The sequence below is a fragment of the Fusarium oxysporum genome, chromosome 1, assembly GCF_000149955.1.
Source record: "Fusarium oxysporum f. sp. lycopersici 4287 chromosome 1, whole genome shotgun sequence".
Classification (NCBI taxonomy): Eukaryota; Fungi; Ascomycota; class Sordariomycetes; order Hypocreales; family Nectriaceae; genus Fusarium; species Fusarium oxysporum.
The window spans coordinates 6,438,306-6,464,388 of record NC_030986.1 but is presented as its reverse complement, the minus strand read 5'-3'; the positions used below and the strand labels follow the sequence as shown (position 1 = coordinate 6,464,388).

The 26,083-nt window shown below is 50.5% G+C and overlaps 3 protein-coding genes across 3 annotated transcripts; 2 read left to right on the top strand and 1 right to left on the bottom strand.

The window, feature by feature from the left end:
- Window positions 1-260: 260 nt before the first annotated feature.
- FOXG_15097 (inulinase) lies at window positions 261-2,127 on the bottom strand. Its single transcript, XM_018395169.1, has one exon. The coding sequence runs from the start codon at window positions 2,095-2,097 to the stop codon at window positions 529-531; it is 1,569 nt and encodes a 522-aa protein (XP_018255647.1). The 5' UTR covers window positions 2,098-2,127; the 3' UTR covers window positions 261-528.
- A 17,565-nt stretch (window positions 2,128-19,692) lies between these two features.
- FOXG_15096 (uncharacterized protein) lies at window positions 19,693-20,352 on the top strand (the record flags this gene model as incomplete). The annotated part of the gene is made up of 1 exon (XM_018395168.1): window positions 19,693-20,352. The coding sequence occupies one exon, from the start codon at window positions 19,693-19,695 to the stop codon at window positions 20,350-20,352; it is 660 nt and encodes a 219-aa protein (XP_018255646.1).
- Window positions 20,353-20,447: 95 nt separating this feature from the next.
- FOXG_15095 (uncharacterized protein) lies at window positions 20,448-26,035 on the top strand (the record flags this gene model as incomplete). The annotated part of the gene is made up of 4 exons (XM_018395167.1): window positions 20,448-22,989; window positions 24,516-25,010; window positions 25,063-25,928; window positions 26,018-26,035. 4 exons carry the CDS (start codon window positions 20,448-20,450, stop codon window positions 26,033-26,035), a joined length of 3,921 nt encoding a protein of 1,306 aa, XP_018255645.1.
- Window positions 26,036-26,083: the final 48 nt, after the last annotated feature.

Here is a 26,083-nt window from a genome sequence, read left to right as displayed (position 1 = left end):
CATCTTGTGATTTTCACCATTTCCTCATGTCATTTTATGAGTACATATCACCACATCGTAAGTCTACGGAAGTTTTTGAAGAACAACGCGGCGATTTTCAACTGGCGACAAACGCATTTATCTACGATATTAAGATAATATCACATCTTCATCGCAAAGTTAGGTGACCCTGGATGCCTGCTCCATTATTCTACAGAAAGTGACTGTTATCCTGGAGCATTTATAACGAAAGCGAGTGGAGATCACTCGCGGCAGATTAAACGAGAGCATTGACTGTCATGACGTAGTCTTATTCCTTTACTCGACTGCTAATGGCGGTAACGACTGAACAGAAATAAACGGGCTAGGATTGATAAGGAAGGACGGCGCGACATGACACGCGAGCCACTCCACTGATCACCGCCCACTCCGACCAGAAAAAGTATGAAACCCGAAAGAGCGATCAAAGAAAGAAAGGAGAGAGAGAAAAGAAGGAAATAAAAAGGACAGCATAGCTCAAGTAACATAATCGTCATCCAACTTCAAGAATCAAGCAAGGGAGCGAACCTCTGCTGACTTCACCACCACATTTCCTCCACTTGCAAAGAGAGCCACACCATCCGAGCTTTCACTGGGGAAAATGAGGTCGGAGATAACGACCTCACCCAAGCCACCAAAGACTTCAACCGAGCACGTGTCTACCAATACACGCACATGGACAGTACCGTCAGAATCAGCCGAGAAGGTAGCTGTATGAGTACCACCTGCATTCGGGTTGAAAGAGGTATTTCCACTCTGGTTGCGATTGACACTGAGAGCCGACTTGGACTGATCGTAGTTGATAAGAGTCTGCTGCGAGCCTCCCTTTCTGACTGCCAGAGATAGAACAGACCCGGCGGAGGGAATAAAAGAGAGTTGAATGTCCAAAGCCGTTCCACGAGTGTCTGACAGGAGCGTGGAACCAGGCTCAAGTGTTTTGTTGGTCAACTTGACGAGCGAAGTACTGGCTGAGTCAATCTCTTTCACGGGCTTCTGGACAAAGCGCAGCTTGTTGTTGATATTCTGTAGCTCCAGGGTACGCGGGAACGACAGCATCCCCTTCCAAGTGTTGGTTGGTGGGTCAACTCCATAGCTGTTCATGACCGAGGCAAGGATCTTGCGCCCATCCGAAGAAGGCACGTTCTCCCAACTATAAGCGCCGTCCCAATCACGCCCAAAGTCGAGCCACATGTTGGTTGAGTCAACTGCATCAGCGGAAAATGTGGTGCCGTCGAATGATCCAGTGACTGCAAAAACTCCGTTGCCACCGGCTGGAGAACCCTCGGCTGGAGTGACCAACAGGACCCATTTGGTGTCGGAAGTGTCCTTGACGGTAAGTTCAAAGAAGTCGGGCACCTCCCAACCTTTGACGCCACTTGGAAGCCCAGGGACGTCGCCCGCCTTCAGGTCTTTCTTCCATGTCCAGGCCTTTGCATCAGGAGACGTCCAAAATGACAGCTTGTTTTGTCCTCCGTGGGAAAGGACCATGACCCAGGTTTTCGAGCCCTTGTGGAAGAACACTTTCGGGTCACGTATCTCCAACCCTCCTGTGGTATCGTGCGGTTTCTCTTGCTCTTGCGAGATAATGGGGTTCCCACTGTACTTGGTCCAGGTCTCTCCTTGATCCAAGCTGTACGCAAGCCGCTGGTCTTGCACACCACTGCTGGGGAAGTATCCAGTATAGAACGCGAGATACGGTGGGTTACTAGAGGTTCCCAGCCCAGACGTGTTGGCTTCATCCAAGAAGGAGGTGCCAGTGAAAGCCTGTATACCATTGGCGCTTGAGATGGCAACAGGAAGATGAGTCCAGTCGACCAAGTTTGTGCTGGTGGCGTGACCCCAGCTCAAGTCGCCCCAAAAGTTACCATTGGGATTGTGCTGGAAGAAGAGGTGCCACTTGGATCCAATCTTGATCAGACCATTAGGCTCGTTCATCCAGTTTTTGTCTGGGACGAAGTGATAGAGAGGGCGGAAGTCATCAGCTTGAGCAAGACAGGCCAGAATGAAAACAAAGGCCAGCTTGAAGAGCTTTGCTCCAGGGGTTGGGGAAAAGGCCCCGAGACGATGCTCGTAAGCCATGATTTGGTGGTAGGTAAGAATGAAGAAGACTGAATGAGGATGAAATGTTGCTACTGTTCAAACATTGAAGCAGCCGCTTTTGAGGTTTATATACCAAGCTGGCACGCTGTGGGTATTGGAGTATCCATACTTATTGCATGATAAACCACTTCTATTCTCACTCAAACAAGTCCCGGTTGCCCGACTAATGTGAAGACCCTAGCCACCAGCCCACCTCAGTCTCTGTTGTACAACTCGGGTAGTGCCATGAGCCCGACGATCCTGCATGTCCCGCGGAATTACATACAAAAACGGGAAGGAAGATGAGGGTATGCGGGGAAGTGTCTGGAGTGCATAACCTGTTGGTCAACTGGAAATAATGTTACGTCGCCATGTTATTCTCATGTTGGTTCGCTTACTAGAATGTGAGGAGATGAAATTAGAGCCCAAATGTAGGAAGGATCTGCGAAAAAGCTTCTAGAAACTGCGCGATTTAATGTCAACCCTCCGAGAATACTGCACCCTTAGCTTTGCAGGGACGCCCACGATCGACCTACTCTATATAGTAAAGGGGTCCTCAACGCGGAGTATTTCCAGAGCTCCGGGTGGCTCATGTACCGGTAGCAAGTGAAGAACCTTATGACTTTTGGAAGCATTTGCGGTACACACTTTTTGATACAAATCCTGATCAATGTTTCATGCACCATCCGATTACATTGTCATGCGCCAACGACCCTGTCACATCGACTGGCTGTGGAAAAACCACGCAAGGTTTGGGGATGAATTGCCCTGACTAGCTGTTTCTGTTGTCGGAGCGACATACCATCCGGGCCCTGAAACGAAACAATCCCTGTAAGTATGACCGAAGGTGTGGCTAATATGGCCTTCTCATGGCATAAACACCTTTGTTACGGATGGAACATAGAGCTCCAGCCTGAGTTCGGTGGGTTTGCATTATCTTAGACACTTAGTTATGCAAGTTACTACTAGTTATAGATACTTACTTCACATTGTATATAATAGACTAATAGCTAAGGGGCAAGATAGAGTATACTATCTACAACCCCTCTTTCGGCATAACCCCTCTTTCAGCAAGTAAAATAAAAAAGCCACTAACGTACATGATAAGCGAGTGGACCAGACAAGCGAGTGGACCAAATATCTGAACCTTCTAAATAAATATTACGATAGAAATACAACAGACAATCTATTTCATTAAATTTAATTACCATACTCATTACCAGAGGCCTCAATACCCTCCTGACAGGTCCTTGCATTATGCCCGGTCTTGCCGCAAGTTCCACAGCGCCGAACCCTCGGTCGCGCCGAACTTCCTTGACCACCACTTCTCGATGATTCGGCCAATACTTGCATATCTACATCCATCTGATCAATTAGATCCTGACCTTCCTGTATAGTCATACTCCCTCTATTCTGCAGGCGGGTCCTTTTTGCCCTACGCCGCCGGCTAAGTATCTCATTTGCCTCTCGAAGATCATGTATCTCAGCTCGTAATAAGGTATTCTCATGTATTATTGCTGTTGTTCCCTTTGCAAGAGACTTTAAAGCTCCTAGAATTGACTCTGGGGAGCTGCTTTTATGACTTCTAATTCGTCTCTGAAGATATTCAGACTGAGATCTAGCCTCAAGCATAGTCTGTGGGGTCTTAGGTACCCAAGGGGTTGAGGGGTTAGTAACCTCCTTGGCAGGCGTTGGAGTCCGTAGCTGCACATCAAGCTTGGAGATCACATATTCCGGGTCAAAAGGAACTAGTCCAGCTCCTCTAAAACCTCCCTTGATATTTTCCTTAGTTATAGCAGCTTGAAAAGCGTTGTAAAAGGCTGGAAAGAATTCGGTTTTGGAAATATAGGTGATAGACCTTCTGATTAGACGGTCTATTTCTCGACCATATGCCTTTTTTAGCGGCCCAAAGCACCCGACATCAAGGGGCTGAAGCAGGTGGGAAGAATGAGGTGGCATACAGAGTGTGATGATACTGTTCTCCTCACAATATATCTCAAAGTCGGTCGAATGGTGGCTTTCGTGGCTATCAAGGATTAGAAGACGATAGCCACCAACTGATCGGTTAGTTGTACATCGATCAAAGTGCTTTAGCCACTTAAGACCCGTCTTATTATCCGTCCAGCCATTTTGGGTCGTGGCAATGGCCCAAGTGGCCGGGAGGTTGCTTTCTTGGTACCAATTGGCAAGGTGATATTGGCCTGCAACCACGATAAATGGATCGATTGCCTGGCCTTCTGCATTAATCGCTTGGATCGCTGTAACCTATTCCCGATTTCCAGGCTGTATTGATTTTGGTCTTCCTCGCCTCTCTGAGCCAGTGACAACTATACCGCTTGAAATCACGCCCATTATAAAGCCAGTCTTTTCAAAGTTCTAGATATCATCCAATTGGATGCCATACTTTGCAATTACGTTCTGTATAAGCCTGAACTAATTGCGAATAACAGTCAGATCCTTACATTTGGCCGTCTGGTAGTCATATCTCCGATGAAAACATGTCTTAAGCTCTTTATATCGCTTGACAAAGTTAGAGGCCCAGCGCTTGCCGACAGGTGATGCGTCGCGATTGGCAAGTAATCGGTTAGCCATTTCTTTAATACTACGTAGTCGCGGGGGAAATCCTTGCGAATCTACGTTAAGGATAAATCAAATAATAGCTTGTTCCTCTAGATCAGATAGTTTCCGTGACTTAGGTGTAGTGTTATATTGAGAAGAAATGCCATGGGTTCGGCGCCAGAGTGAACCATAGGAGGCCTGGTATATCTCAGCTGCGCGATAGAGACCCAATTCTGGGTTGTTTTGATAGGCCTGAAGCGCAAGAATGATATTTGCCTCTTTATTTGATTGAGACATGATTGATGGTTGAGGATCAATTGATTAAATAGAAATGTTATAGGGTGAGGGATTTTTGGTCCACTCACTTGTCTGGTCCACTCGCTTATTATGTACGTTACAAGGAAAATAGTTAAAAATATTTTAAAAATATATTATAGTAATATTAACTATACTATTATTAAAAATATTTTTGTTAGATTTTTGACTATTTATGTTATGTTATGTTATGTTATGTTATGTATATTTTTCGTCCGGGGGGCCGTCGGCCCTAAAAGTCTCCTAATGAAGCACAGGACGTGCTAAGCTAGAGAAATCGGAATCTATCTACACACTAATTACAGAAATACTATTGGCTATAAAGGATTAGTCATTTGCAACGCGAAATTAGTCTCCCCCATGGCATCCAATTTCTGCAAACGCATCAGTAAACCGCACTCCATCCAGCATATCATCGGCATAAATGGCGCGTCCTATCAAGCCTGTTACCCATCAGCGGGATGACAAGGCGTAGCTGACATATTGCAGCCGCTTTTGGAGCCTGAAGGCAGGGAGGCTGAGATCAGCCTGTGTATATGGCAGTCTGAGGCTGCCTTGAAGTAGTCCCGGCCAGACGAGGGGCGCTGCAACGCCCTTCATCTGGCCGTGAGCATATATAAGAGAAAGAAAGGAAGGTAATAACAGAAATACGTGGAAGATAAAGAAGGAATGAGAGTTGCGAGTGCTTCTCTTGTTATCGTCGCCTAATAGCGAGGGCAAATCTTGCCAAAGAACTCACTGTCCTTGTATAGGTCGATAAACTTGGTGAAGTCTTTTCCTACTGCTAGATTGACTACTGCATTCGGCGAGGGTGCTAGCCTCAACCGATGGCGCGGCGGTACCTTTCTGCAGTAGAAGATGTGATCCGGTGCTTTGCGTCGGCCGCATGAATAGACTAGGCGTGCGTCGTCGTAGTCGAATCTCTCATAATACGTGGCGAAATCCCCATGGAGGGACCTCGCTGCCAGCAGATGGTGCAAGGCTGCATGCAGGAGCAAGAGCTCCGGCGGACAGCCTATGGTTGCCTTGAGGTTAAGTCTGTTGTACTGCTTAGGGGCGGAGGTAGACTACTACGCCTCGAATGCTTTTTTTGGTTTTTGTCTTATGATCCTTTGCAAATAAGCCAGCGTTAGTTAAGTATCTTCGGGCTTAGGGAGTGATGATGCTGCTTTTGCCAGTTTATCGGCCTGTTTATTGCCGGGAATGTCGGTGTGTCCTGGCACCTAAAGGACCTGGACGGCTCCCTGCGATATTGCCAGAGCCTGGAATTCGAGAAAGACGTCTTAGGAGGAGTCGGAGGGTGTACCTCGCAGGCAAGTGGCGGCCGCGAGGTTATCTAGGCAGATAAAGATGCTCTGTGTTACTGCACCTTGCAGGTTTAGGGCAGCCTTCAGGCCCTCCAATGCCCCGGTAGCTTCAGCGTCGAAGACCTCGGCAGGTCTAAGGCGACCTGATCCGTCAAAGACTATGATATTGTTTTGGCGAATGGTAAAGCCGTAGCTGGCCACCCCTTCTGAGGACAGAGAACCATCGGAGTAAACAACTAAGGTGAGCGAGTCGAGAGACTCGACCCAGCGGATAAAGGCGAAGGCCGATTTCTCTTTCGATGCTATCTAGAGCAGAGGTATCTGTTCTTTATAGATAAGTTTAGGCCGCGTATAGGATGCCAAGAGTTCGTCTGTGCGTCGAAGACGTGTCCTAAAGGCGTTTTCTATCTATATCTGATATCTTCGCTTGATGAGGTCATGGTAAGTAGGTTGGTGTGGCCGGCGTGGCAGGCGCGTTCGGCCTGCCAGAGGGTAAGCTTTATCTAACGATTTAAGTCGTGCGGAGAATCTAAGTCGCTTTACTTCGAGCAGTTGGTCGACTGGTGGTATACCGCTTTCTCTTTGTAGGATGGCAGTAAGTGTTATCTTCCAGACAGGTAGTATAGCTCTCATCGCCTGGTTCATAGCTTTGGTCATTATTTGTACGAGGTGCTGATTACTGGATAGTAGGTCCTTCGTGGGCTGGTTCCACCGTGGCCTGGTCCTGCCCGGGTACCACGCCTCGGAGCCGTGAAGCAGCACTGGTTCAACACATGCTCTGACGGCACTTCGAACGGCGCTCAGCCGAGGGCCGTGTATCGTATTAGTGAGGCCCCGTAGATGGTAGGCCACTGCCTTCGCTTTAGCCGCCCACTTCTCGACATGAACTCGGAACGATAGTCTGCTATCCAACCAGATACCAAGCCAGCGTAGAGCTGGTTCAGGGTATTTCTCGACATCGCCGTGGCGTACTGCCGGCGCAGTCCTGAGTTTGCTGCGGGAGAAATGCATGACTTCGGTCTTCTTCGTGTCGAAGGACACGCCATTCTCCGCGCCCCATCGCACCATCTCGGCGATGGATCTAGATGCCATGGCAGAAGTCTCGTCTACTGTGTCGCCTACGGACAGGATGGCCGTGTCGTCTGCATAGCCGAAGCGACCCTGAGGGTTCCCTAATCGATAGATTGGCTCAGTGTAGAGCAGAAAGAGGATTGGCGATACCGGCGACCCTTGAGGGAGGCCGCACTGAAGGGGAGAAGAGAGCGTGACTGTGTCTTGGTACCTGACACGCGCCGACCGGCCGCCCATGAAGGAGCCGGCCCAGCGAGCCAGATGATTAGGCCAGCCTTGCTCACGAAGACGCAGGATGAGCCTGTTGCGCATGACGGTGTCGAAAGCACCTTGGACGTCCATTGTGACTATAGTCGCCACCTTCTTGCGTGCAAACGCTTCTTCAATATCATGGACCAGAGCAGTTACCAAAGTCTGTTGCCGACCTCTTAGGGAGCGCCCCAGCTTGCTGCGAATGAAGGACGCTGTAGTGAACGGCTGCCCATGCTAGGCGGCGCGCGATCAGTCGTTCTAGTCCCTTACCAAGACAGGAGAGCAGTGAGATGGGTCGCCATGCTCGTGGTTCGGTAAGGTCTCTCCGTCCCGGTTTCGCGATCATGACCACCTCCGCCTCCTTGAATGGTTTTGGATGATGGCCTATGGTAAGGCATCTTTCGAAGAGACGACGGACGTGTGTACCGATGGTATGCCATACTGCTTCAAGAAGTTTGACTGTGATGTTGTCTGACCCTGGGGATGTATTGCCTGTGTGACAAGTCGTATATTGCGCCTCCTCCAGAGAGATTTCGGGAGAGAATGGGATCGATCTAGGTGGGAATACTGGCGTCCATGCGTTTGCGATGTCGTCCTCCGCAGTTCTTCGTTCAAGCGTGGCCTGTCGGAGTGCGTTGGCTTTATCCATCTGGCTTTCATACACGACGTTATCGACCTGTAGAGGTGGCGGCTGGAAGGCTCCTGGGGACTTTAGCCACCGGACAGCTTTGAAAACATCGCTACTGCTGGAGAAGCCATCGATGAGGTTACGCCAATAGCGCCTCTTGGCCCGACGGACCACACGATGAAAGCCTCTTTTGGCGATCTGAACATCCTGGTTGAAGCCGAGCAGGTAGCTTCTTCTGATGGCTCGAAAAGCAGCCGCGGCGTCGGCGCACTCCTCCGTCCACCAGGGAGCCGGACGTCCGCCTTTCCGTGCGGGCCTCCCAGACGCTTTTGCTGCTGTTGTTAGTAGACTCACAAGTGAAGAGGCAAGCTCGTCCAGCTCCTCGGGGGTCGAATCTGTCAGGGGTATTCCTGTAGCGCCAAGCTCTACGATCTCGACGAATCGTTTAAGCTCGTCTTCCGTCGTCACTCGAATCTTGCCTGGCTGCACCGGAGTCGATCTGACGTCTGGGAAAGTCAGGCTGAGCGTGAAGTGGTCAGAGCTGGTGGCGAGATGGTCCTCGACGATAGCTTCAGCAAGTGGTAGGTTAGTAAAGGCAAGATCGATTGTGTTGCCGTACGGGTTTGTTGGGATGTCTAAAGTGTTGAGAAGGCTGAGGTCATTCTCAGACCTCCATCCTGCTATCTCTTGGCCCCGGTTCGTAGTTTGGCCTGTTTGCCAGCTACGATGTCTGGCATTGAAATCGCCAGCAACGAGGCAACGTTCCGGGACAGACCATTGAAATAGTGTGTCTAGGGCGTCCCTCTCGTCGTTCTGACGATAGAAGTTGACGATCGTCAGGTCGTTGATTGTGAGCCAAAGGATATCACGAGTCTGAAAAGGCCGAATCTGGTCAGCAAGAAGTCTTGAGTCTCGTCGGACATATGTCATCACTCTAGGCCGAGTGTCGTTGCTGTTCCACATGTCGACCGGCGTAAATGTGTCATATGCAGGGTGAGTCTTAGTTAAAGTGCGGGTCTCTGTGTGAGCCGTCCACGGCTCTTGCAAGAGCACAACGTCATATTGTTCCGAGTCGGCCAGCGCCAGAGCGCAGTCGTGGGCCGGAGGGATCTTGCCGACGTTGGCCTGGAAGATCCTGAGCGGCTTCCTGTCGTTCTTTCGTGTTTGAGAATATCTATTCCTGGCCATGCGAGCGATTAATGAGAACTATTCGGCGCTTTCGCGGTGAGCCTGGTCTGGGCTGTTCGGGTTCTTCCTCTGCTTCATAGCCAGCATGAGGGGTCGTGGCCACCATGATGCACGAGGGTGCTCCTGATACAGCTGGGCTTGGAGCACGAGCGTTCGGTCGTTCTTGTGATGTGACATCCTCGTTTTGTCGCTCAGCCATGCCCTGCCGGGCTTCCTGATGCGATCCCGACTGTGGTTCTTGGTGTCGTTGTCGGTATGTCTCAGCACCTACGGTCCTGACATGCTTTCGTTGCTCTTTAGTGAGTCGGCGGAGCACGCCGTGCACTGTCTTTGGCCGAGCTGGGCACCTACGAAAGTTGGCCTGGTGGGGGCCTAAGCAGTTGACGCACTGTTCTGGTGCGATGCAATCGTCTACGAGGTGGCCGGTCTCACCACAGCGTCGGCAAACTGGCTGTCTGTGACAGTTGCGGGCAAAATGGTGGCCCCAGCACTTCTCACATTGTCTAGGTCGGTCGGTTTTGTCAACAAGTCTAGCTGCGCTACTGCCGAAAAGGGACCAGAATCTTTTTGTGGGCTTCAGAAAGGACACAAGTAGGGCCTTGGTCAAGGGGTTATCCGAGAATTGTCTTCCGGTACGTACGTCAATAGGCTTGAGCCCAGTCTGGATTTCTATCTCGTCGCTGACGACGCTGTCACTATCCACCTCATTTCCGTAAAAGTCAGTTAGTCTTGTAGGAACGTCTGAGACCACATAGGTGAACCATTCCTTGTTCGTTTCTACTGCTGTAGCTCCCAGTTCAGCGGCCCACTCAGCTTGCTTTTCTACCAGAAAGTCGCGTGTTGCCGAGTCGGCAGCCAGAACGGCCCATCCCGATCTGACCTGGAACACCTGCCGGATCTTGTCTGAGACAGCGCCGAGCTTCTCCCGGATCAGAGTCCGGATGGCATAGCTACTGTGGGCCCTGGCCGGAGCTCCGGCTTCTAGACGGATAAAGACGCGGAGGTCTTGTCGGGGTGGGGCGATGGTCGTCTGTTGCCCTTGGCGATGAGGTGGATCTGTTTGTCGGCCTTTATGTTGTTGTTGTTGTCTGTAGGTCAGACGGTCATGGTCAGTGGGAGGCGCGGCAGCGGCCACGCTGCTGTATGTAGGCTTGGGGGTCACAGGTCCGGAGCAGGAGAGCTCTCGTTTCCAAAAACCGAGGAAATCATTGGCAAATTGCTGAGCGAAGCGTCGTTGTGGTCCGGTGACGAATTGCTGGGCCGCTTCTTCAAACTTGGTACAGAAGGCCCGGAACACCATCAGCTTGGTGTTGTACTCTTCCGCGTGTTCTCGCGCGAGATCGTTGGCTGATTCAACGATAGAGATTGGTCGTTGTTCAAAGGTGGATACGGGACTGGCACGCTCAGCTCCTTCCGTAGCTGCAGCGGTGGTGGCGGGGTTAAGTGGTGAGGATGGTGTCTGGGCCATCCGGCCGGAACCGGTTGAAACACCAATGGTGCCGTTGACGGCTGCCGGACTGTTCTGCAAGAGGGCTGCACGGGCTCCCCGATTCAGGTTGACGGGAGTGTGGATTCCCAGATCAAAGGGATCTGGGGCAGCAGACGGGATCGTCGTAGACGAAGCCATCACTGCGGCTTGCGACTGCGCAAAGCGCAGATTGGAATGTTTGTTGTGCACTTGTTAAGGATTTAGGTGTAGACAGGGCTACTTTCTTAACACTTGTATGCCAAGAAAGTGCGATGACAAAGGGATCGATTTCCAACCTTACTTACTGTGAGGACCGGAAAATATGGATGATCCGACGGTTCTAGGGTAGTCATCTTCCTTTATAAGGATATCAGATATATCAGATGCACAGATGCTTGTGTCTGAATTGATTGATCTGTTAGGATACCGTATTTGATCTGAATTGATTGAACTGATTGATATATCTGATTGTTAATCTGATCTGACGGCAGCCCTGACATGCGGCAGAACACCGACACGATAGCAACACAACAGGACATATTACAATCGTATTGCAGATGCTAGACGAGAAGTGCGTCAAGGACTAAGCAGCATTAACGCGCTTGCTGATCAGCTGTTTAGAGAAGGATTTTGGAGTCAATTTCAAACCGGTCCAGACGGTCGAGTCAAAGCTGTTCTATTTGCGCATCCCGATTCAGTAGCATATCTACAGACATATCCGGATGTCTTAATCTTAGACTGTACATATAAAACCAACAAATACGGCATGCCACTTTTGGACTTGATCGGTGTCGACTCTTGTCAACGTTCGTTCTGTGTTGCGTTCACTTTCCGGAGTGGGGAATGTGAAGACTATTTTTGGGCGTTAGATCGATTCCGATCGTTGTGCGAAAACCACAGGATTAGGCACCCCTCTGTCATCTTGATTGATCGCTGCCTAGCATGTATGAATGCTGTCGATACTTGCTTCCCATCGTCAAGGCCGCTGCTATGTCTCTGGCATGCTAACAAGGCAGTTCTTCGCTACTGCCAGCCGAGATTTACGCGCCAGACTCAAGGGGAAAACCCGGGAATCGAGGCTTGGAATGAGTTTTACGGCCACTGGCATTCGATCATCAAGTCACCAAATGAACAAACTTTCCACGAACGTTTGTCCGAGTTTGAGAAGAAATACATCGCGGATTGTATCGAAGAAGTCGAATATATCAAGACAAACTGGCTTGATCAATACAAAGAGAAGCTGGTGAAGGCGTGGGTCAATCAACATCCCCACTTTGACAACGTCGTTACTTCAAGGGTGGAAGGCATACACTGGCTGCTTAAGAGCCACCTCAAAGTATCTACATTGGACTTGTTCGAAGCTTGGCGATCGATCAAGCATGCACTACTCAATCAACTGGCGGAGTTGAAGTCGAACCAAGCCAAGCAGAAGATCAGGACACCTATCGAACTCTCCAGTATTCTCTATGGTGCAGTACGTGGTTGGGTGTCTCATGAAGCTTTGCGAAAGGTTGAGCAGCAACGAAAGCTTCTATTTCATTAAGGCTCTACTCCTTTGTCGGCCTGTACTGGTTCTTTCTCACGATCACAAGGGCTGCCCTGCGCTCACAAGCTGGAGGGTTTATTAGCTCAAGACCAGACTCTACAACTCGAAGATTTTCATCTGCATTGGCACTTGACTCGGGAAGATAATCGAAGGCCCCTCTTAGAACCCCGCCAGCGAGTCGATCCAGTGACTACGAATTCGTCTTTGCCGTTATCTAGTGTGAGAAGAGAACTTGGCGGCTTTGAAGTCATTGAGAAGGCGAGGCCGATACGAAACCCTCCTTTATGCAGCAAATGTCATATACTAGGTCACGCAAGGAACTCAAAGGAGTGCCCACTACGATACTCGGAACTAAGAGCATTGCCCGTTATATCTTCAGACCAGCCGCAGGTGTGTTCGAAAACCTTTGGGTAGATACCCTTTACGACCCCTGAGGAACCAAGGCCACCAGTGATGAGAACGCTCGGCGAAATACAGTGGCAACCAATCACAACTTTGGAAACTTTCGAATTTGAGAATGAATCAAATTGTCAAGATCTGCCATCCCAGTTGACCATCGAAACAGAGCAGGTGGACCGATACATAACGACTCCAGAACCTCGCCACCCATCACCTACGCCATCGACGTGTAGACCGCAGGTATCACCACAGTTAAATTCGAGAGATCTAGCTTCGAGCCCAACTACAAATCTGAGGCATGATGATCCACGAGCCATCCATCAGAGATACGTCAAGTCTAGAGAGGATTAGTATAAGGCTCAACCCCCAGGAGCCTGGCTAGGTAATCGCCAGTATCGAAAGACAATGGGCTTACCTTTGGGATACTCAAAAGCAAGCTACAGCTGGTGTCTTGATTATAAGCAAATGGGGAGGTGCTGCAAAACCTCGACGGGTCCGAGAGAATGGACTAAAGAAGAGATGATGGCTTACTTAGACTAGGATAAATCAGAAGCTGATCGAATTGAAGCACAAGTAGCTAAGGAGACCGAGAACGGACGACTGTTTACAAGCAGAAGAGGTACGGGCGAGCTGTGGAAGATAGCTCAGCGGGATATCGATGAACAAGAAGCCTTGTATGCTGCCACGGAACAGGAGGAGAGTTGTATTGTAGTTCAGTCCTAACTTTAGTAGAGTTTATAATGAGCTTATAGCTCGGATAAATCAAGACTATACAAGTTAAAGTCAGCGATTTGCTTTGAGTAAAATTAGCGGTTGATGGACTTCAAGTAAAACCACTCGAAATAGTTCCAATCCGATAGCGGAGTAAGCTATACCAGATATGGTAACTCGGACGGGACCCGTCCAGTTTTAGAAGGACGGGTACCCGTCCGCCTATTAGCCGCCTTCCAACCCCTTGTGCCTGGGTTCGAATACAAGAAATCCTGGTCCGTGCACTCTCCTCACTCCACCAATCATTGTGATACAAAAGCTGAGTTCCCTGTCTTCTATGCTGTAGGGGGTGCGCCTGAAAACTTAATTGTAATGACTGTAATAAGGATGATCTGGTGGCATGTCCCCCTTTCCAACTTTCCCTATCACAGGAGGAAACCCCAAGCTGATAACCACTCGCGCAACTCGCCTGACAGTCCTTGGCCACTTCGATACCGCGATTCTGCAATACTGTACTGTACTGGTCGTGAACTTCTACTTATCCTATTTATCACTTTTATAAGATCTGAGGACCGCCTGGCGGAGATTCAGACCCTTGGTGGATGTCTGGTGTTGCGAACCCCGCATCAGACGTCATCATCGTCATGGGAGACGATCCGGATGGTTCGGGCGGGGGATATCATCGCCCTCAGCGGAAGAGGGTCAGGAACGACGAAGGTATTGGAGATGGAGCAGCAAAATGGAGATATGGAATGGCAGGAGGAAGGTGAGACTAGTGAGGGAGCTTTGGGACAAAACCGAGCTCGGAAGCAGGCTGCCCCCAAGTCAGCTGGTGGCATGGTCGAGGCAGTCCAGAGCTTGAAGCAACTACTAGAGCAGGACTTGAACAAGAAAATCGAAGCGATGAAGGCCGAATTTCAGCTCGAGTTCACCAAGCTCAGTGATCGCATGGCCGAGGAAGTCGCCAGGGCCACGGCCCAGATGGCACAAGAATTATCGCAAGTCCGAGACCAGCTCACCCAGGTTTGCGGCGAGCTGGAGCAGACTCGACTACAGCTAGACATGCTGAATAAGACTGAAACACCACGGTCGTCGGTTCAATCGTATGCAGACGCAGCCAGGATGACATCCACCAGCATGTCCAGTCAATCTTCGTCTGCAGCCCGATCGGCAACTCCAGAACCGGTGTTCTGCACAGTCGACACATCCAGAGTTCCTGAAGACCATCTTAGAGAGGCTACACCAACAATGATTCGTAAAACCGTGGAGCAGGAGATGCGACAGTCGAGTGACCAACCTTACTGGCGATGCGTCGCAGTGACCAGAGATGGTCGGAATGCCAACCGCCTTAGGATTATAGGTAGGAACGAAGAAGAAATACAAAAGATCAAGACCATCCTCGAAACCAGGAAAGCTCCAGGTGCAAGAGTCCTTCGGGACCAACTATATCCTATCAAAGTTGATAGCATGAATCGTATGGCCGTCTTTGACCAGGAGTTTAACATCATCCCCGGAGCAATAGAAGCCTTAAACCAGGAGAATGAAGTCCAGATTGCCAAGGTAGCCTGGCTGAGCCGGAAGGTCAACCCCAAGTCATATGGATCCATGGTAGTCTACTTAACTAAGAGCAGCGATGCCAAGAGACTACTGCAGGAACACTACTTTCTCGTCGCAGGTGAATCGGCATATACGAGTGTATTTGAGCAGACCACTGGACCGGAACAATGCTATAATTGCCAAGAGCTCGGTCACAAGGCATTCTCGTGCAATAAGAATCGAGTATGTGCAAGGTGCGCCACCGTGGGCCACCATCACAGTGAATGCCGGGCGCAGATACCCAAGTGCGCTCTCTGCAGCGGTCCGCATGAGTCATTCAGTAGAAATTGCCTGAAACTTCACCCCAGGCGGCATGAGTAAGTCGTTGCAGGTGATTCAACTGAATGTGAGAAAGCAGGATACGGTACACGAGAGCCTCATGAACGATAAGCAACTTCAAGATTACGCAGCAATAGCGATCCAAGAGCCCCAGGCACACCAAAAGGACAGCAAGCTACTAACGGTCCCTATGGGGCACCCCAGATGGGTTAAGATGGTCCCCACAGTTTGGAGAGAGGGCCGGTGGCCGATTCGAAGCATGTTATGGGTAAACAAGGATGTGGAGGCGGAGCAGATACCGATTGAGACAGCGGATATGACGGCAGCCATCTTGCGACTCCCTGAGCGGCTGGTTCTGGTTGTTTCGGTTTACGTGCCAGGAGGAGACACCCAAGCTTTACAAGGCACTTGCAACGCTTTGCGCCAGGTCATCTCAGACGTAAGAGGACAAGCCGGTAGACTGGTGGACGTGGTAGTTGTCGGAGACTTCAACCGACACGACCAGCTATGGGGAGGAGACGACATATCCTTGACGAGGCAAGGCGAAGCGGATCAGATCATCAATCTTATGAATGAATTTGAACTTATGAGCCTGCTCCCGAGAGGAACGAAGACGTGGAGCGGTGGAGATTTTGAGACAACAGTCGACCTGATCCTTACTTCGGCAGATCTAGCGTCTTCGACTGTCAAGTGTATGATACATGGCACGGAGCACGGATCCGATCATCGTGCTATCGAGACGGAATTCGACGTCTCTGTTCCGATGCCGCAAGCCCAGGAGCGACTTTTGCTCAAGAACGCACCATGGAAGGAGATCAACGCCCGGATTGCCGAGGCGTTAGAGTCCATCCCGGAACAAGGCACCGTACAGCAGAAGACTAACAGGCTTATGACAGTAGTGCTGGAGGCAGTCCGCGCGCTAACACCCAGAGCTAAGCCGTCACCATACGCAAAGCGTTGGTGGACCTCAGACCTCACACAACTTCGGCAGATATACACACACTGGAGGAACCGTGCCAGAGCATCGAGACGTGCGGGACGAGTATGCGAGGAGCTTGAGGACACGGCGAGAGGAGCAGCAAAGCAGTACCATGATGCCATCAGACAGCAGAAAAAGACGCATTGGAACGAGTTTTTAGCCGATAACGACAACATATGGAAGGCAGCAAAGTATCTCAAGTCTGGAGACGATACAGCATTTGGAAAAGTACCCCAACTCACGAGGGTCGACGGCACATGTACGACCAACAACATCGAACAGGCCGAGGAGATGTTCATCACGTTCTTCCCTCCATTGCCGGAGCACATCGAGCAGGAAGGGGATCGACCCCAGCGCGGATCTGCCATCACCATGCCGGACATCACCATGGAGGAGGTAGAGCGACAGCTTTTCGCGGCGAAGTCATGGAAAGCACCTGGTGAAGACGGGTTACCTGTTCTAGTCTGGAAACAGATCTGGCCTTCTGTCAGGCACCGAGTCTTCTCGCTTTTCCGTGCGTCGCTGGAAGATGGAGTGCTGCCGGATCAATGGAGACATGCCAAGATCATTCCGCTAAAGAAACCAAACAAGGAAAACTATTCGGTCGCGAAGGCATGGAGGCCTATTTCGCTTCTATCCACGCTAGGCAAAATACTAGAGGCGGTCGTCGCAGAAAGGATCTCGCATGCCGTTGAAACATACGGATTACTACCAACCAATCACTTTGGAGCTCGCAAACAACGTTCCGATGAGCAGGCATTGATGCTGCTGCAAGAGCAGATCTATGCCGCCTGGCGGGGTCGATGGATCCTTAGCCTGGTGAGCTTTGACGTCAAAGGAGCTTACAATGGAGTGTGCAAAGAAAGACTCATTCAAAGACTGAGAGCAAGGGGCATACCAGAGGATCTGCTTCGCTGGATCGAAACCTTTTGCTCGGATCGCACAGCGACTATTCAGATCAACGGACAGACAACCGAGATGCGAAGTCTACCACAAGCGGGGCTCCCACAAGGCTCACCTCTGTCTCCGATCCTGTTTCTTTTCTTCAATGCAGACCTCGTACAGCAGCGCATCGACTGCTACGGGGGAGCGATAGCGTTTGTGGATGACTTCACTGCCTGGGTGACAGGTCCAACCGCAGAAAGTAACCGCGATGGGATCAAAGGGATCATTAAGAAAGCTCTAGACTGGGAGAGAAGAAGTGGCGCAACGTTCGAGACAGAAAAGACGGCGATCATACACTTCACGCGGAAAGCATACAAGTCCGACTCAGAGCCTTTTGCAATCAGGGGACAGCTTGTTCGGCCCAAGACCCAGGTCAAGGTTCTCGGCATGATTATGGATGCTGGCCTCAAATACAAAGAGCACATAGCACGGGCAGCGGCCAAGGGATTGAACGCTGCGATGGAGCTGCAGAGGCTCAGGGGTCTTACTCCGAGGGCAGCGAGGCAGTTATTCGCAGCCACGGTGGCCCCGGTCGTGGATTACGCCTCAAACGTATGGATGCACGCCTGCAGGTATAGAAGAGCCAGCCCTATCAACCGGGTCCAGAGGATTGGGGCAAATGCAATCGTGGGGACGTTCCTCACAGTGGCTACAAGCGTAGCAGAAGCAGAGGCGCATATCGCCAGCGCACATGAACGGTTCTGGAGACGGGCCATCAAGATGTGGACTGATCTACATACTCTTCCGACAACCAACCCTCTCCGAAGCTCTACATCTCGCATTCGAAAGTTCAGAAGATACAATCGGTCGCCATTCTACGAGGTAGCAGTGGCACTCAATGAGATCCCGATGGAAGAACTAGAAACGATCAACCCTTTCACGTTGGCACCCTGGGTAGAACGGGTGCAGACTATAGTGGATGATGGGGATGGTTTAGGGATAATGCAAGCAGATCTAGGATGGGCGGTACGTGCTGCAGTGAGCAGTTCGGCGCGGAATGGGGTAGTCGGAGTCGGCGGGGTCATCGAGATTCCTGCATCGGTGCAAGGAGGGCCGAAGCTTGAACGCTTCTCTTTCACACTTGGCATGAGGACGGGGCAGAACCCATTTTCCGGACAACTAGCAGCGATGGCTTACACGTTGAGACACTTACCCGACCTTGAGTATCGAAGCGTGGCACTGTTGGCGAGCAACAAAGCCGCCGTGCTCACGGTCCGAAACCCTCGCCAGCAGTCCGGTCAAGAGTATGTTAAATGCATATATGATTCCATCAATGTATTGAGGGTCAAAGGAAACGTGGTGGCTGTCATATGGATGCCCACCAGTGCTGAACACAGGCTCCTGAAAATGGCTAAGAAAGAGGCGCGAAGTGCGAGCCAAGACGGTGCCGTCCCGGCTCAGAAGTTTCCCCAAATGCGATCGACGACCCTGAATATAGCCCGATCGAGCCAGCGTGCAAACCAACGGCTACCAGACAATGTTGGGAAGTTTTCGAAGAAGGTTGATGCTGCGCTCCCGGGTAAGCACACTCGATTGCTCTACGATGGCTTGTCACGGAGAGAAGCCAGCGTGCTAGCACAACTTAGGACAGGCATGGCCAGATTAAATGGATACCTATTCCGGATCAGCATAGCAGCGTCACAGAAATGCACATGCGGACAAGCGATAGAGACAGTAGAGCACTTTCTCTTTCGATGCAGGAAATGGACAGCGCACAGGACTGAGATGCTGCAGTGCACTGAGACATTGAGAGGGAACCTCTCGTTCTACTTAGGAGGAAAGTCACCATCAGATGACGCCAAGTGGACGCCAAACATGCAGGCAGTCCATGCAACTATACGATTTGCAATAGCCACAGGACGACTCGACACACAATATTGAAGCCAGATTGCAAGAACCTCACCTACTTACTCTTACTAACCCACTCACACCCTATACTAAACACCCTGTGCACAGAGGCGGACGCCGCTTCAGCCGCCGTAGATAGGACGCTGGACACTTGAAGAACAGCCTTCAAGCTAGTTCGCCGGTAATGCTGCTAAAACGTGGGAGAAGCAAGGCACAGCAGAACAGAAAGGAAAAGAGTAATCAAGGAGCAGGCGCTGTATGGGCTTGAGGACACGAATTTCAGATTGATAGTGTAAAACCAAGGTTCAGCATGGGCTTTAGGAAAATGCGGACACAAATTGAGCAATGTGTGGCACAGCATGGGCTTGGGGAAACGAGGACGAAAAGCAGGCGTTGTATGTAAGCATTAGTGACTAGTGCCCTTTCGGTCAGAACAGGCCGCCGGGCGTAATAAATTGTATTGTATTGTATTGTACTGGTCGTGCACTTGACATAGAAGCCATAATGGCTGATGATACGCTGCTCTCTCGACTGAAGCTATCCATCGAATCTCGTGCTCGAGTTCTCATATGCTGCCACGATACTTGTCGCTTCGCTCTCGCTTCTGATCCGGCTCAAGTTAGCGAGCATCTTCGGAGAAAACACAAAGTGACTGCTGCGGACCGCCGTCAATTAACCCGTTTCTTGAGCGCCAGCACCCAAGAATTACGGGATCCATCTGAAGCTCGTGTTCGAAAGGACGGCTTACCCTACGATCCGGACTTGTGTCTCGTTCATGGATATATATGCAAATTCTGTACTGAGCGCACGGCGAGCTCCCAAGTGATCTCTCGTCATGTGGCCTCAAACCATGAGGAGGAGAGGCTTCGACTAGGGGTCCGAAGAAAAGCCATGTACGAGCCTGCGTTCTTGCAAGCGTGGACCAAGAGTCCTCCTGGAGGACGTTACTGGATTGTTGAATACGGCGGGTCCTCAGTCAGACCAGTCGGTGGTAAGGAAGCTCACGACCATCTCAAGGACATCTTTGAGCGAGAGCAGGGAAGACAGAGACTCTTAAAAGAAATGGACCTACCGGATGGAACTGGCATGAACAGCGGTCCCCAAAACACAATATTCACAGATCTAAAGCCCTGGCTTGAGAGGACCGGCTGGGAGCAAACATGAGCCTGTCTAGTTATATCGGATCCGAAGGGCAGATAATCAGTTCTGCTGGTGATGAAAGCAGAATCGCTAATCTCATCGCTGCGGTAGACGCCGTGATGGACCGCTGCGAGCAGACGGCGCGGATAACAAGCAGGAGCCTGTTATGTTGGCTACGTAGCGTACGACCCCACGTCTGCTACGCCAAGCCCTTCACTTTTGTGGAGAAGGCCGCTAGCAGGAAGCAGTACATTCGAGTGCTTAAAAGGTTTATTGCGATGGTCTTTCGAGCCTTCAACCTACCTGCAGACATCCGACGGCGTCAAGCCGGCATACGGCTCAAGAAATCACATATTCGTCTAATATCGGCATTGTGGAACCACGAGATTTGGAAGCAGTGTAACACCTCGGTTGAGGGCTTCTGGACATCAATCAAGTCATCTACCACGACTGACATTGAAGATGAGTTAGATGAAGAGAGCAATGATGAAGAAAGGCACAATGACGACAAAATCTCGAGTGGATATGAAAGTGATGCCACATTGGGGTTTGAGGGCTCGGAAAACGACGACATGGATGATGGAAATAGTGAATACGAAGATGACGAAACACTTGAGCAAGACGACATTGACGATCACAAAGTGGAGACTTGTACGCTAGGAGAATCGGATGGGATGACATCACCATTGGTCGAAGAAGTGTTGGAACTGCTATTCGGACTGATTATGGAGTTCAGTACCGAAGAAGTCATAGATGGGCGACCGGCGTCGACCCTGTTGGTATATTTTAGTGGGATTCTTGGATTCACAGCCGATCTCAACAGCTTTCTCCCGGCCAGGTCGTATACGTCTAACCTTGCGGCATTGATATACATTCAACGACTTCTGTTCCTCGAGTATGCCTTACCAGCACGAGGTTATGCTACCCTTGGAATCACACGACGTCCTCGGACAGGCCAGGTTCCACTGCTACAGAAAACAAGGCTGGAATACCTAGTTCTCGGATCACAGTCGCCATTCGAAGAACTCTTCTCGCTCCTCGCATACGGAAGGGCAATAGCTGGCTCAGAGACGCCCGCGTTCCTTCTCAGATGGAGCGATGATAGCCAGACTGTGTCATACAAAGACGAAATCTCGGTCAATATGGAACAGTTCCGACGTCTCCCAATGACGCTTTTAGAGCGTGCGGAAACTCTTTCTGGGCAATTGATGTATGGATGGAAACCTCCCTGTGACCTTTCTTCCGTGAAAGACGACATCTCGAATACGACACACGGATTCTCATTCGTTAGTCATCCGAAGAACGATCTGACAGAAGCCTATTTGGAGATATCGTTGAAAGCTTGCACCAGTCAAGCAAGCCCACTCTCGCGCAAAGGAAAATGGCATCGCGGTGCTATCCTTGCATTTTTGAAAAAGGAAGAAGCATTGCGCGAGATCTTAGCCGATCTTATGCTCATGACATGCGGTGGTCAGCCTCGCTCACCAGACTTACTGGAAGTCCGGGTTCGCAATCATGGAACTGCTGAGCGAAGTTTCTACGTATACAATAGCTTCATGATCTATGTCACTCGCAGTCACAAGGCAAAGCGTTCAACAAACAGAGAGTTCATCGTTGCCCGATTCTTTCCCTTTCAGGTCGGACAGTTACTATATACATATCTTGTGTATATCCGTCCTTTCGTGGACATGCTTGCCCGAGAGCACGAACCCTACACGAACGAATGCTCGCCATATTTTTTCAGGACTAGACCAAATCTTGACAGCCAACGTTGGTCCACCGAGCGCCTCACCAGAATAGTCAAGCGATTCACGCACGAGGTCTGGGACCAAGGCGTCAACCTGCGACTCTTGCGACAGCTTTGTATCGGTATCACTGATAGGCATGTTCGGGAGGTAAGCCAGCCTTTCAACCGATTCGACGACCGGACAGATAAGGCGGATCGCGGGGTTACTTTTGCTTGGTCGAGCGGCCATCGCCCGCTACAACGAGCAAGAACATATGGGCTCGATGGAGCTTTCCCGACGCATTTGCAACCCCAATTGCTCGAACGCTACGAATGGGTGTCGGTTCGTTGGCATGAGTTCTTGCATATGCCTAGCAGATGTGTATCTCCGTCGATGCGCGTCGGAACAAGTTCAGGCAGACAAGAACATACCACACCAGATGCAGTGGATCTCGACGACCAATCTCACGACAATCCGTTTGAGTCACCGCCTCAGTCTTCTCCGACGGTATCGTTATCTAGTGCCATGCCCTCGAAGAGGGACCGGCAGGTTCAGAGCTCACTCAAACATCGTGCCACAACCACATTATACCAAACCCCGGTGAAGAGAAGACCTAATCGGTTCGCGGAGCTATTGTCTTCCATGGCAAATTTGACAGATAGCTCACAGAAGGAGTCTACAACTCACATGTTCGGTCATATGTGTGACTTTGGAAACTCCATGGCAGCCCAGGAATATGAGATGATAGTCTCCTATCTTAAAAGTAAACAAGTCGAGATCTGGCCGCTGGACAAAAATGAAGTGGAGATCGTTGTGTCGGGCGATTCCGACAGGGTCGTTAGCAATCAACCCTTCACGGCAGCTCCATTTCTGGACCTCAACGATCGGCTTAGCTGGATCCATAAAACTACCGAAGATTGGAAATTCGTCGGTTGTGAGCTTTGTTTCATAAACAAGGGTGAACGCGAACCCGATCATGGACTAGAAAACTATCAACCATTCAGCATCCATGTAGGGGGCTACATGATTGAAAAACACATACAAAATGAAATGACGCTATTGAACCATAGGGGGCAACATTGAATGAAAAAAAGGGGGGGCAACATGTAAAGAAAGCTGCTAAGTAAAATAGCCCAAAGTAGTATGTATTAAAAGATAACATTTCGGTATGAATTTTCCCAAAATATAAATTGATATAAATCCAAATTGCAGTATTGCGTTAAGTTTGAAGTTTGGTGATTTGTTTTTGATGTAGTTGTCGAGATTAGATTGTGCTATGTGATTGGCCAGGCTGCATGGACCGTGCATTTCGGTACATTAGATTGAGGAGAGACAAGCAGCCATTTGGCGTAGGGGATAGTATCCCTACTCTTCTATTCCTAATTGTCGTGTACCCCTGTTTATTTCTCAACAGCACGCTGGCTGTTGAAGTAGCGGTCACAGGTCTCGCATTCAAAGTCTGGGACTTCATGTGAAGTGTCTGCTACATGCTGGTCACGGGATCACCAAGTAGACCATGTTTTCCAGCATGTACCGCAGGCAAAGGCCATCGTAAAATGAAGTGATGTACCACGATAAAGAAATTTAGAGATATTTGAGATAAAAAATCGGTTCTGAAAAGCTATTTGAAATCACCAGAAGCTACAGAATCAATCTCATCCCTAAAGCCCACTGGCCACGGCGCTAATGGTGGTCGGCCTCCTGCGTCTGCCTTGCCAGCCGGGACGAAGAAAGATAAGCGGAACTCTCCCGAAAGGTCGTTAAACAGAAAACAACTTCCACTTTGGCTGTGTCAATGATGTGGGGGGTTAGAGACATCAGTCTGTACGTCCCTGCAGCGTTGCCTGAATGCCTAAGCTCTGAGTTAAACCCCGCATTCGTTTGCCCTCCTTACAATTAGGCTTGTTGTCTCCTGAAAGTCCCGCCTTACCTTTCGGTGTTGGTGGAGCATATTTGCAGTCGCTTCCCTTTTCATCTGTGCTTGACACACCTGCCCAACCAATAACTGCGTTTCGATAAAGCATGATGGGAATGCTCAGACGCCACATGTGAGACGCAACCTTTCCGCATACGGACTGGCGTACTGCGTCGGCGGCCGATCGGTCTTACAGGGTGGCTGGTCTCCTCGCCCACTCGACTCCCAGACGCCAGCAGAAGCCTGGCCGAAAACCGTGTTGGGCGATCTCCACAGCGCGAGACTACCAAACGGAAACAATGGCTACTTTCGTCAATCCGGTCAGCAAATAGGCGTAATATCTATGAACGACTTCATGTTCGGCGATCTACATAGTGCACTGCGAGATCAGGTTTACACAATCCTGGAGTCTGGATGAGTAACTGAAGCTGTACCGCTGGCGCATTTACCCGACGCTCCACCAGTCGAGATATTAGATACTCGGCCCACACTGGCAGATCTCGCGGCCTTGCTTGGCGTCCCCTTACCTAATCCCTTACCCCCAGATCCTGGTCAACTCAGAGATCTCGAGCAAACATTGCGCAAGAAGCTCAAGCTCGAGGCACCACTCGCCGTGCAGGCTAGGGCTGAGCATGCTGGGTTCTTCCCCATGAACAAGTTCAGCGCCGTTCCGCTGATGATTAAAGCTGCGCGCGTGGCATCGAAGGAGTCGTACCTTGATGACGTGAGCAAGCGATTCATGATTGTGCCACAGTGTCACGTCACACGTCTGAGCGTAGCGAATGACTCTGACGGTAAACGCGTTACTGGCATTTTGACCGAGCGAGGTCCAATTTCCATCGCGCCTGATTTTAAGGTTATCATTGCCCTAGGCACGATCGAAAGCACCCGTCTGGCATTGTTTTCGTTTGGCGAACAGGGACCCATTGGGTCCAACCTAATGGCCCATCAGCGCTCTAATATCGACTTCCGCATTCCACGCATAGCACTCGACAGGCTCTCGCCCACAGTTCAAGCCCTACAGACCTCTGGGACTGTTGGTGAAAGGTAAGCACAAATTTAAGCGTGCAGATGGCACACTGGACGGTACAGTTGGCTACTTCCACTTGCAAATTACCGCCTCCGGCTTGGACAACATCAACTCGGATTCGAAAGCCGAATTATTTCGAAAACCGCCAGACATCGACACTGTTTATCAGCATCTCTTAGCTTCTGATTCACACGTTGTCATTACGATCCGCGGCATCGGGGAGATGGAAGGCGGCAATCCAAAGAGTAACGTGTCGCTGGATCATGACCCATCTCAGACCGACTATGGCGAGCGTAAGGCATACGTAAATTTACACCCTCTGGAGGAATATCTCCAGCTGTGGGACGCCCTGGACCAGGCCTCAGATGAACTGGCAGTCGCCTTGGCAGCTGGGCATAATATCGATGTGATCGCCCGCAACCCAGCCAGGATGGTGCCCTCAAGGGTTGCTGCCACGGCGCTCACCAGAGACCTGCCGTACGCCATTCGGAATGGGGTCAACCCGAATGGTCGCCGCGATGGGCTTGGGACCACACACCATCAGGCTAGCACGTTGAAAATGGGAGATGATCCGAATACATCCGTGACAGATGCCCACGGGAAGTTCCACAGCGTGAAGAACGCGTGCGCTGTTGGACCTGCACTCTTTCCGACAATTGGTTCACCGAATCGAATGCTTACAGGACTTGCGCTGGCTCGTCGACTCGGCGATCATGTCTTACCACCGCCAAATCCCGCTCAACCGGAGCCAGGTTTCCACTACCTGTTCGACGGGACACAGCACCCAGCCGATGTTCGCGCCAACTGGTTAATTGCAAACACGGGCCGGGGAGGTGGTGATTTCAAGATAGTGGATCGTTCGCTCATTGCTCAGCCTGGTAATGGAATCGGTTTACTCTTCTACGGGTCCGAGCAACTCGTGGGGTGTGTACTTAGCATTATGGCATCGGACGCATTTTCCCTCCTCTTGTTTGCTAACGATATTTGTCAATATCAACCCGCTCGCTCATGTAGTAGACCAATATCACGGCTTGACAGGCTACAGCCAGTCATAATACCACTGCCTGCAAGGCAGTACCATCT

What these genes read in the sequence shown, in the direction of transcription:
- FOXG_15097 (XM_018395169.1), bottom strand. Translation starts at nt 2,097, where the DNA reads ATGGCTTACGAGCATCGTCTCGGGGCCTTTTCCCCAACCCCTGGAGCA.